The following is a 12,390-nucleotide window of genomic DNA, read 5'->3' as shown; positions in this document are numbered from 1 at the left end:
GCGATTGGAAGTCTGCTTCAAGTTTCCATGCGCGATTGGAACTCTGCTTAAAGTTTCCATGCGTGATTAAAACTCCGCTTTAAGTCTAGACTTGCCACAAATCGACCTCATGACGATTGTCGTCAAGGGAGGTTATAAGCCATGTCTTGTCATAAACTCATCCTACACTTTTATAAATTATCATTTGCGTGGCTAGATTTCTCTAACACCTGTATCAGGCTGCTTGTTGCGCGTTCAGTAAAGTTTTTCTTTTTCTTTATTACTCTTAACGCATGTCTTTTCTTGCGAATAGTGCACCTTTGACACATAATTTACAAGTGTGATTTCGAACTCTTTTTATTTTGTTCTCTTTATTCCTGTAAATTAAATTTGCGTGCAGGTTGGAGGAAATATTGACTTTCAAGTTTTGAGCTGAGGTTCGCACCGAATCCTTTTATCAACCTAATGAAGCCAAAAATGTTTTTTAGTCAAAACAATAGCTGATATTCACAAGAACTGATCGTTTATCTTGCTTTTATATCTCGGTTGCCAGATGCCGGCAATTACGACAAAAGACTTATGGGTAACTTTGTAAAGTCGAGAGTGTTAAGTTTTCAATTATTTTTCTCTCAAATTTGATGTCCAGGATCTATTTGAATTTATGCTTTTGACTGAGACGAAATAAAGTTTTTGATTATTTTAAGTATGAGGTGAAATCGAAATCTGGGAAAGCGGTACAACTAAAATTTAAGGTAAATCTTTGGTCTCACAAAAACTGGCGATTCGTGAGTTGTGTAGAAATCTGATAATAAAAAATACATGAAACGCAGGAAAAAACCAACTACGCAGTTTTAAATATTTTATGGACACAAGCAGTCTTTTACTTGCCAAATGTAATTAACTTTTGCTGGCGATTTTGACTCGGCTTTGACCGCCCAGTATAAGTTAAGAACATAGCTTGTTTTGTACTTTAGGAACACAAAGGTAAAGCGAGAAAGTGATGAAAATAATTTGTTGTCTGGTATGTTTTTTTTTTGTCGTAATTTTCTAGCATAATTATGATACTGGGCATGTGCAATGACCACGGGCAGAAAAAAAATGCTATTATCTAATGATGACGTCCACGAAAGAGCTCAATTTGTCAAAAACTATATACAATTAAAACTTCAAAACAATTCAAAAACTATTGAACGTTCTAAAGAAGACATATGTTGACTGTACAATGAGCAATCGCTGGTTTACACATTGTTTCAGCATACGCCCCCGAATTTAAACCGCAACTGATCTCCAATGGCGCCAGAGAAATATACGAAGGCAGCCATCAATTAATAATAATCTTTTGTGTTTTTGATGTCAGTCGTATTTGATTCCGTGCATGTAAGGACCGATTTCGTATTTAATTGCTCAAAGACGAAGCCACGTATAACAGGAAGTATAAAAAGCGGTTGAATTATTTCCGAATATCGCACTTTCTTTCCTCGTACCTACACACGAATATTTTCAGGAGTTGGCCTGAAATTTAAAAATGGAAAAACTGTTTGTAACCGCATTGCTTTTTGTAATCTTCTCTTCTTCTTGGCGTATTTTTGCTGTCGGGAAAGAGAATGAAAAACGTTTTGACTTCAAGATCGAAGAAAGGTTGGCTGAAGAAAACGACAATGGGTTTGACGACCGAGAAACAAGGCTGGAGAGGGAAGGAAACAGAGAGTTTGATGATGCCAAGGGGGAAAATTCTGACGACGATTTATTTTTCTCCCAGGATGACGGTGAATTTGAGAAAAGAAAGAGGTAAATTGCTCTTTGAAATGGTTCTAATCCATTCATAAGGAATTATGACCTTGTGTAGTTTTTCTATTATCATACAATCTATTTCAACTTCTCTTGAAAGATAAAGTGAAACAGGAAATTTTATACATTTTCAGTATTATCACTGACAAAACAGGAGGTTAGTCTGTTTCAGAGCTTGTTTGGTCTATAGCTGGAAAAACAAGTGTGAAAAAATCCATCAAATTGTTGACTTAAAAATAAAATTATCATCTATGTTTTAGAAGACTAATTCCAAATAATAATTGTGTCATTTTGTAGCCAGGACTCGACACATTCCCATGAAAATTTTAGAGTTTTCTATTTGACTTACGTTTGTAAGGATTTATTATTATCAAGGGGCATTTTGCTTCTTGGAAACTGTCGCTTTCCGGCCAGCATTGTCTCTCGTTATTGTCAGCATGCATTTGTAAAGATCGAATTAACTACACATCTGGCTTCGCAGACGACTCTGTGTTATCTGCATTTCACTTTGTGTTGAAACAAACCTCCCCAGAAAGTATACGTCGTTAAGGATTTTTATTCATTTTTGGATTAAAAAACAGCCCAAATTGACCGATCAGCCATAGTTCACAATAGCTATCTTTTTGTGAAATAGTTTTATTAAATTTCAAAACAATTATTACAATTTTCATTGGAGTAATTAATATGTATATAGCAGCCTTTCACTGAGTCGCCACGGAACTTAATATCTCAAATGGCAGGATTCAGTGACATCGTCTTCAACACTAAGTTGCTTCTTTATTCGTGTTCAATAGTGTGGATTATAGTGAATGGGACTCCAGCGAACAGCACAAGGTAAATGACGACACAGACGAAGCTGAAGAAGAAGAAGAAGAAGAAGAGAAAGAAGAAGAGGAAGCGGAGAAAGGCCTGTTCAAAAAGTTGTTCGAGAAGTTCAAAAACTGGATTCGCAAAATTGGTAAACGAAAAACACAGGACTGATGCGGGAAATGGCGACTGATCAAACTAACGGACCCACCAAGAAGCGTTTTAATAAAAGTCCGCGTCATTCTTACCTCGAACAGAAAAGCCATGTTCCCATCAACAAGGGCACGCTCATGTTAAGATTTTTACAAGCTGCTTTCGTTTGCAAACTATGCATGTCTCGCAAAGTTTGCGATATAACTTAGGAATTGTCGCAAGTTTGTATCGTACTATCGAATTATAACTTGTTCATAGATCATCGTCAAGATAGGACGCATGCAATGACCTATTAACTACAGACGGTGATTCTTCGCCGAACACCGTGCTGACACTTAAATTTGAGCGGAGCTTTAAGGTGCGGTCTATCGACACGCATATGTCATATATATATGGTGGCATTATCTGTCCTAGGCAAAATTATTTAAAATTAAGCCTACCTGGTATGACGTTTTTTATAGGACCAGTCTGCTTAAAATGAATTTTTAAGATATAACCAATTAAAGAAAAATTCATTAACACATTATAGTCAATTAATACAAATAGTTTGTTAGGCTCAGACCCTTTAATTCAAATAAAAAGGTTAGCGAAAAAGATGTTTAATATGGCCTCAATGGAGTACAATTTTGCTCAGTCGATACACGATGCATGCTTGGGTTCAAAAACGTAGTCAGGAAGACAGAACAGGTTTAGTGTACCTGGATGTTCCTGGTTCCTATTTTAACTTAAACAACAACCATTTAGTATCAGTTTTTAACATCTCATGTAGCCGCAACGCTAACTTGAGATAGGTTTCTGATAACCAGTTTGTCTCTGTCGGTAATACAGATAACTTTTTTTTTTCGCATAAAAAGGCTTGTACTGATATCAACGTAGAACATCAGTAAAAGTTAAACTGATTACTGCGCTCTGCACACTTGTTTTAGGTTTGGATATCATTTGTCCACAATAGGGAGATCTGGAGAATACGAACCTCACATATCACATGGCCTCGCCAAATGTCTTGCCGGTCATGTTGAATTCAGAGAATTAGAAGCCTGTGTCAAAACCTTCTCCAAAAACCTTCTCCTGACCAGGCCTCAGCAAACCTGGTCAAACCTCCTTAGTAGATCGACAGACTAAAAGCAAGGCCCTCATAGCCTTAGATCGTTAAGTCTTTATATAGTTTTCGTCGCTCCTTTCTAGGAGATTAATTTTTACCCCCAATTTTTTTTCAAACCATCAAGTTTGCTGAGGCCTGGTTAGTCTGTGGAGAAGGTTTTGACAAACCATCTTTGGGGGGCAGTATCACGAGAGGTCTTCTAAGTTTTTGTGCAAAGTATGCTAAAATTATGAGGATGCACTCTCTCATCAACAAAATACACGTAACCTTAAAAGGACGAAAAAGGCATAAACTCAATCGCTTAGAGATCAATGATTTTTAGTGATTTTCCTCCAAATAACATTGTCAAACTTGAAAACGTCGGCCCGATGTTTCCAAGTTTTAGATCACTTCTTTCCTACTTGTCCGTAGCTACAATAGTTGAAAACAACTTTCGTGACTAGTACGGTGCATTTGAGCAAGGTTAGGCAACTACTCGTGGATTTCCAATTAATACCAACACCTTCATTTGATGTTCAAGTAGCACTAAATCTTGGTGAGACTGCTCCTTTAACACTACCACAGTGCAGTGTTTATAATGCATCAAATATTTTCGCTCGCACGCGATTGGTCTAAACACGTCACGTGACTGAATATTCCTTAGCTAAAACTGGGGAATATCCCAGAATAATCCACAATTTTCAAAACTGCGCGTCCGGCGAAAAAGATTTGAAGGATAATAAACACAAAAGCCTCCAATTGGTACGAAAATATGTTCGGATATTTGTAACAATTGGTACCAAGATGTACCATTTCTAAAATATTATATTAACTGAATCTGACTTTTTTTCGGCTCAATACTCTAAAAGGTACCTCGAAAGCTCCGGCTGTGGACCATTTGAGGCAGAATATACTAAGAAGTACCAAAACCGCAGGCTCACATGCTCGCAGGCTCTAGAGTTCCCTCTATAAGGAAAACTAAGAACTTTAGGGTGACTTAAAGTTTTATACTCTACTGTAAATATTTCGGACGCTTAGAATTTTGAACACTTAAATTTCGGTTAAAGGTTTTTATTCTCGGACACTTAAAATTCTTGTCCGGAATAAGTTAAAATCGTCGGAGGCTTTTTGCAAGTTATGCATTGCTATTGCCCATGCAAGAATCAAGAAGATAGCAAGCATTTGTATTTCACCTTTTTTTCTTTACACTTCACCAGGGAAGGCGGAGCGTATTTTAAATTGAGGGGGAGGGTGGGGAGGTTACAGGCGAGCTCCAGAGGTGCTAACTTGTAGGGGGTCTGGAGATATTTTTAAAATTATTATTTTATGTATTTTTTGTTTAAAATTAGGGGCTTAAGTGCCCCAATCTCCCGGCTCCGCCCTCCCTGTTCACGAATATTATTATAATAGCATGTTTACAAATAAGCGATTCCCTGTTTCAAAGCCGTCAGGTCCTCGGCGTCATCTATACTGTAGGTACGCAATTCGTGCATATTTGTTCAAGGAGTAAACTTTACACTCGTGAAATTATTTGATCAGGTCAGACAGAAGTTATGACTCATTGACAATATTGCAGGGAAGGTCACAAATATTTCTGAACAAGCCTGTCGAAGAACGCCGTTTCCTGTGTTTCACGGTAGAGTTTTCAGTTAATTCTCTCAATAATCTTTTTTTGCACTGCGCCGAAATGCTCAACTAAATTAGTGCAGGATAAAGTTTGGAACTAGTTTTCCTTTCTAGAATAATATTCAATTTAAGCCTACGACTTTGACGACTGTGACAACTACACAGTGCCAGCGGAAATAGTCAAAACTCAGAGAACAAGCTTGAGCGCGCGCATGAAAACTAAAAGCAGTTGTCATCATGGTAACATGACATCACAATGAAAGGAAAGAAAACTTGAGATTTCATCTGAAAGTTTTGTCGTAGTTCATCATGAGTTCGGTTATGAAAAAATTGCGGAATAAACGATCCAAGAAAGACGAATTTCAAATCACGGCATCTGCGTCGGCGCTCGTTTTGGAATGCCAGAAGGAAAAGTGGTAAGTTGTGCAATTAGAAGATTTTCAGCTTTTTTTTCTCAATTTGTCCACAATTACGGCCTGCTAGGGTGGTAGTCTGTGAAGATGTTCTTTGACTACTGTGATACGGTGACGAATAGTCTACAATCTATTACAGCAGAAAATGTAATAACAAGTTGCAGGTCCATTGGATCCGAAGCGTAAGGCACGTGATTTTAAGTGAATTTTCGTAGCACTTTTTACGCGCAAATGCCGCATCGAAACAAGCGTTTTACTAGTCAATATTTTTCTGCTATTGCACTACTTGCACTACTATTGCTATTGCACTACGCGAGATGCACAGGATCACAGAGAGTATTCAATATGCTAGAGAATATGACTCTACAAAGAAAGTTCGTGCTGGCGAGCGTTCACGTTTACTTTTGGAAAAAAATTTTGTTTTAAACTTATTAGTAGAAACAAAGCAAGTTACTGTAGGGTGAGATCGGAGAGTATCAGTTTGTCTCTCGTTACCAGGCCTCGCAGAGAAAATACAATATGGCGGAAGGGCGCGATGCCATGCTATTCCAAAATGAAAATCAATGCAAGTTTATTCATTAGTTCTAACTTATGTGTTTGTTTACCAGGCATCCCTGCAAACTTGCGATAGTTTGGAATAAGGAAAATCGGAAATTGTCCCGTACAAAGGTAAGCTTGGTCGTATGTAAGTTACTGTTGTACCATTCGTGTTTTCAGGCTGCTGTGGCCAAATGACGAAATGTTGTTACGGTTAGGAAATGGCGTTCCGGTTAGCCTAAATAGCGCTCCGGTCAGCTCAAAATAGCATTCACGTTTATAGCCAAAATATCACTGACTTGAAGGTGGTTAGCTCTCAATGTAGGTTAACCACATTCCATTTCGTCATTTCGCCATTTCGTTTTTTACAGACGCCCGGTTTAATGCACGTTGGTCCGCAAGTGGATTGTAAGCTTAAACTCGAACGCTCTTTCAACTAATCAATGAAATATTAATTTCTTTTTTCAGCCGGTGCCATGGCAGGGCGGTTTCAAAAACCCTTACAGCGGCATAATAGTCTGGCCGGAACCTGATCCGGTGATAACCAACTTGACTTTGTTCAAGGTAAATACGAACTTAATTATTAATGTAATCACTTAAAAGAAAGGAATCTTAATTTGAACTGCCGTGTAAACTTGATGTTAAGACACAATTGACAAATTTTTTGTAAATTGGTCCAGATACAACTAAGTTCTTAAAAACCTTCCTTGACCAAATCTTCCATGCTTAAGATTTAAATTAATAATGAAGTGAATGAGTATTTTGCGCGTGAGATCCTGGCACAAGTGTTTGTTTACTTTACCCTCCTTTTTAATTTGTTTTGAGGTTGAGAGAGACTATATTAGGTAGCAATTTGTAATAAGTGAAGTACTTTAAAGACAAAAAAATTACAGCTTTACTAATTTTAAGCTATTTTAATTTTGTCCTGGCATGAAAATTAATGCACTCCCTACAAGACCTGCATGGACAGGTGTTGTTCAACTTTGTAATTGTTTATTTTTTGTCATTGAATGCTTTTTGATTGATGTTTCTCCCTGAGGTTTTACTCTTGTTCCAAATTCAACTGTTATTATTACTATTATTATTATTATTATTAATAATTTATGATGAACAGAAAATGTTGTGCCTTGAATTATATTAAGATGTCATTGAATAGGTTCCTTTCGTCTTGATAATTATCTTACTTTTGATAAGGTGAACCATCTTGTTTACCCAGTATCTTGTTTTTGCATCATGGCACAGTCAGTTGTGATAATATTTCACTTTCTATTTTGATATTTCAGGATAAGACTATGTACAATATGTACAGACATTGCTGTTTTGCATAAATTATAACACAGTATTTGCTTGTGTCATATCAAAATCAACTAAATAATGTGTTTTTTCATATTTTTAGAACTCTGAAAAAGAGCTATACCAATATCAGGACAAACCATGGCAAATATTGGTCCAAAATGTAAGTTGATGTACATTTTATTACATGAAATATCTGAGTTTGCAAGCCTAGAAACTAACTTTATCCAACCACTAACAGCTTAGTTAAGACTCAGTTAAATGGCTGGTATTTTCGAGTTTCTTCTAGCCTCTATGAATAGTGAGAAACAACTATTTCTTATGGTACTTGATCACAATTGGCATAGTTTGCATTTTTTGCAAATTATTTGCAAGTTATTTGCAAAAGCTGAACACAACAGGAATAACAAATGGTGAAAATGTTAAATTTAATAATAATTTCACCTCTCCAATTCCAAAGCCTTGAAGAGTTTTGTTTTGAGCTCATACACTATGGATGAATTATGTAACCAACATGTTTCTATTGGTTAGTTCCTCAGTATGGAGTAAACAACTATTGTGTTTTGGGCATGGTCAAGACCAAAAAAACAACAAAGAACTTTGTCAGGTTTCATAACCATTCCCCTCTATTAACTATGATTTGACATAATTTTCACAAGCAAGTAGGCTAGTGTTTAAAAAAGTTAGTCTCAGGCCTTAGTCTGTGTCTAGTTCCCCCTACCACTTAGAATCACTATTCTCAGGAGGTGCTACAGCTAATTGGCTGCTATAAACCTACCAATCAAATGGACTCATTTTTGTGTAGCTCCACAGTATTAGTTACATACTGACCTTGGCAAGAACAGGGTTGTAGCTAGGGGGGTCCTGGGGTGCCTGTGACTCCCTTATGTAAGCTTTTTTGTAGTAAACAACCTACAACAGTTGGCAAAAATGACATGGCAATCTGGTGAGTACCCTCACTTTGACACAGTGTGATCCCCCCCCCCCTTTGAAAAATCCTGGCTATGCCCCTGAAGAAGACTTCATGGTTCAAAGTCCAAGCACAGTGACCATTACCCCACTTATCCTTGTAATCTGTTAACTAGAGTCTTACTTATATTTCTTTTACACAGTTTAGGATAGGAAATGATTTTTAAAATAAAGGAAATTTCAAATTTCTGATGGATTTGTTTTCTTTGTTTCAATTCACAAGGTCTCTCCTTCTGGTAAACGGAAGGTCATTGCAGTTGGATCTCTGGACATTTCAGAGTACATAATGGAAGAACCAACAAGTCATGATATTACTGTTACACTGAAACCAGTGAAAAAATCTGTTCTGTCAGGTTCATTGGAGTTCACTTTGTCATCTGTTATATTGGAGGACGGCATCCCTCAGTGAGTTATTCTCATTTGCATGAATTTCAGAATTATTCACTGTAATATCTTGAGAACTGATGTCAGCTTAATTGTTATTTGATGGAGCTGCATGTTCTACACAATTTAAGCTTGCACAGTAAACGCTTGTGCTGTTACAATTTTGTAGAGACCTAAAGGTACCCATCTACCCTCAGCGGAGGGTACTCCCTTATATGAACTTAATAGGTATGTGTGGCCCCGGAGGGTATGATAGGTTTTTCAGCTGTTTTGGTCATAAATAGGGTATCGATTTTGGCCGTTTTGGTCTTTTAAAAATAGGGTATGGTTTTTGCACTCTAGTCTTGAATTGGGTGTGTGTTTTAGAACTTTTTCATTGCTATCAATATATGTAGGGCAGGGAAAATCGCGATTTTTGGTCATAAATAGGGAAAGGGTTTTGGGATGCGGGCCACACACCCCACCCAATTTTTCAGGGGGTACCCCCCTGGGCATCTACCTTAAGATATCCTGTCTATCTTTCCAGCCAATCATCCGTCAGTCAGCCAGTCCCTTAATTCGTCTAATGGATTTTGTTTCTTTTAAATTCACTTATCAAGGACCTCACACCTAAAAAATTAACTACATGCTTACCCAATCACTCACTCGATCACTCTTCCCCTTTGTGTTTATTGCAGTCGCACTGATAAGGAAATCTTTGATGAGATCATGAATGATGCTATAGCAGAGCTAGAGAAGAAGAAATCAATACAGAAGGCGAGGAAAAGGCACGGTCAAGGTTCTAAGAGCAGCTCAGAGAAGACATCTGGACACAAAGCTCCAGTGTCAGACACTGCAGCCTGTGATTCTCAAGAGGCTGCCTCTTGTAGCCACAGCAACATTACAGGACAGAGGAAGGTTGATAGCAAAGCCCCATTCCACCCTCAACCTCTTCATGCTGCATCTCAGTCTGCTTCACCAGAACCACACCCATCTCAGCTCCCTCCAGCAAGTCAACCAAACTGTGAGGTCAAAGAAGTGAAAAGCTCATTGAGCCAAACTGAGGAGAGGGCATCAAATAATTATGAGGAAGCTGCTAAGTATCCCAAGGAGTTTGATGCTGTCGGTGAAAAAGAGCCCGATGACATGGAGAGTTCTTTGTCATCGGAGAATGCATCCGATCTCAGCAAGGAGACAACTGTGAAAGATGCTAAGTTGAGTGATGGAGAATGTATGAACAAGAATCTTGATGAGGCTGATCGAAACAATAACTTGACGAAAAACGGCGACCCCAACATCTCAAAGAATGATAGCAGAGATGACGACCGAGGCACCACTGTCCCATTGAAGAAGCCACTTGTTCAGAATGAGCCTGTCCTAAAGAAAGCAAAGCGTCATGTCCCTTTTGCTGGTAAAACGCTGAAAAGAACCAAGGGCAAGGAATCGTCAAAGCCAAAGGAGGGATACCATAGCGGCATCTGCGCTTCTGGTGTCAGAATTTCTGTCAACAATGGTGGTGACTTGCGAGTAGGCACTGTCATGTCGCAAAAACAACACGTTCAGGACGAGGCCGTTCTCAAGAGGACAAAGTCTTATGATCCAGTTGATCTGGAGGAATCGTCAAAACAACAGGAGGGAGATGATGGTCATTGCAACACTCCTGGACAGGCACCTTCTCTTAGTGATGGCCTCTCCAATGTTGAGGCCAGCTCCATTCCATCCGCGGAGGCTTCTCCCTCTAAAAAGGAAGTACCTCTCAACCAAGAGGAAAGTACTCCTGATGCTTCTGACCCTGAGGCGTTAACACCCAGCGAGGCGGCTTGTTCTCTGACTGTAGTTCATAGTGCTGTACCTGAAGAAGGCATTGTAGTGAAAGACGTCGAGTCTTCAAATCCCATCCAAAAGAACCAGCATGAACGCGAGGTATTTAAAGAGTTACACGAACTTCCGTCTGAATCAAAATCACTTTTTTTCCTTCCCCCGGAAAAAATTCGATAGTTGTATATTTAGAATTAACTGAAAAGAAAGACCACCTTCTTTCGATTTTAAACCCACCATTATGTAACGTTTGTACGTCATGGCATGCTAGGCGTAACTTACTTTGCAGCTGCGGTTTGAGTCCAAGATATCCTGTATCTGGATTTACCTACAGTTTTTCGTGCAGAACATGTATTACTTCCAATCGAATGGCAAAAATGTTGGAAAGTAACTCAATTTTTTCCCCGTTATAAGCCCTCCCCCAGATAATAAGCTCCTCCCCTGAAAATTTGCTGCAAGCATTTCTTTTCATTCTTTGCATTTCAGACTGTTTCACCGATCAGTCAGCATTGCCCAGAACTCTCTGTGTATATACGAGAAGAGACTTTTCTCCTCCAACACGAGATAACTTCTTTGGAGAAAGTCAGCACCAAACTCGAAAAGGAAATCCAGGGGGCAAATAAAACCAAAGGTTAGTATCTTAACTCCTAGTATCTGTCTCTATCCAGATGTATGGATGAGTACCAATGAATTCCTAAGGACCTCTTTCAAACTGTTGCAGGGAGCATTGGGTGGAAAGGGGGGGGGGGTGGTAGACCAATATCCCATTCAGGGGGAGTAGCAAGTCTCTTCATGCTACAGAAACCTTCACAAGTTCTTCCAGTGGCGTCCACTTGGCTCGTGAAGACGTTTTTAGAATTGATTTTTTTTCCAGGATGTGAGGATGAACTCGAGGGCCTAACTCAAGACTGGGTCTGGGTCAGCAAATGCAGGGCTGAACTTATCAGAAGGAAACGAGATCTTGAACTGATGTAAGTAAAAAATATTTTTTGTTTTATAACTCTATTTTTATTTAATTTATATTCCTTCCTAGCAAATCTTGGATAGATTACAGATCTCATTGGTGGTAAAATAGATGGTGGGCTATCTATAGTTTTTTGTTTTCATAGTAAAAGGTTTTAACTTTGATTTTAGAAGCAGAGAAGAGAATTTACAAGAATGTATTACTGGGATTAGGCAGGAACTCATGTTCCTGTTTGAACTTGAAGGTAACACATGACTATTCACTAGACTATTTTTATTTCTAATCTTGTTGTCACTCAGGACAATCAACATTGATAGATTTTAAGGAGAATTAGTCGTAATAGGTTAACGATGTTTTGTTGTTTCTTTGCAGGCTGGCGTAAAACAGATCAGCACAAGGCCTGTGAACAAAAACTTATTGATGCCCTTGTTGCCCTTGCAAGAAAAAATGAAATGAATAATTGTCCAACTGGATTCAAGTTTTAAGGTGAGAGATATCGATAGGGACATGAAATTCGAACCCATACCTTTCCACCCACCGGCCGGATGCTCTTAGCACTGAGCTTGTGACGGGAGACTGGTAGTGAGATAGGTACGCGG

General features: G+C 38.6%; 2 protein-coding genes across 2 annotated transcripts; both read left to right on the top strand.

The window, feature by feature from the left end:
* Nucleotides 1–1,348: 1,348 nt before the first annotated feature.
* LOC145490087 (uncharacterized) lies at nt 1,349–4,234 on the top strand. The gene is made up of 2 exons (XM_081469193.1): nt 1,349–1,767; nt 2,562–4,234. The coding sequence occupies exons 1-2, from the start codon at nt 1,505–1,507 to the stop codon at nt 2,746–2,748; spliced, it is 450 nt and encodes a 149-aa protein (XP_081325319.1). The 5' UTR covers nt 1,349–1,504; the 3' UTR covers nt 2,749–4,234.
* Nucleotides 4,235–5,743: 1,509 nt separating this feature from the next.
* On the top strand, nt 5,744–11,789 carry LOC145489487 (uncharacterized). Its single transcript, XM_081468468.1, has 7 exons — nt 5,744–5,850; nt 6,456–6,516; nt 6,853–6,948; nt 7,781–7,840; nt 8,870–9,051; nt 9,708–11,458; nt 11,702–11,789. Exons 1-6 carry the CDS (start codon nt 5,744–5,746, stop codon nt 11,005–11,007), a joined length of 1,806 nt encoding a protein of 601 aa, XP_081324594.1. The 3' UTR covers nt 11,008–11,458; nt 11,702–11,789.
* The last annotated feature ends 601 nt before the right edge of the window (nt 11,790–12,390 follow it).

The sequence above is a fragment of the Orbicella franksi genome, chromosome 6 (assembly GCF_964199315.1).
Source record: "Orbicella franksi chromosome 6, jaOrbFran1.1, whole genome shotgun sequence".
Taxonomy (NCBI): Eukaryota; Metazoa; Cnidaria; class Anthozoa; order Scleractinia; family Merulinidae; genus Orbicella; species Orbicella franksi.
The sequence above is the reverse complement of the archived record's forward strand: the minus strand, read 5'-3'. Positions and strand labels throughout refer to the sequence as shown.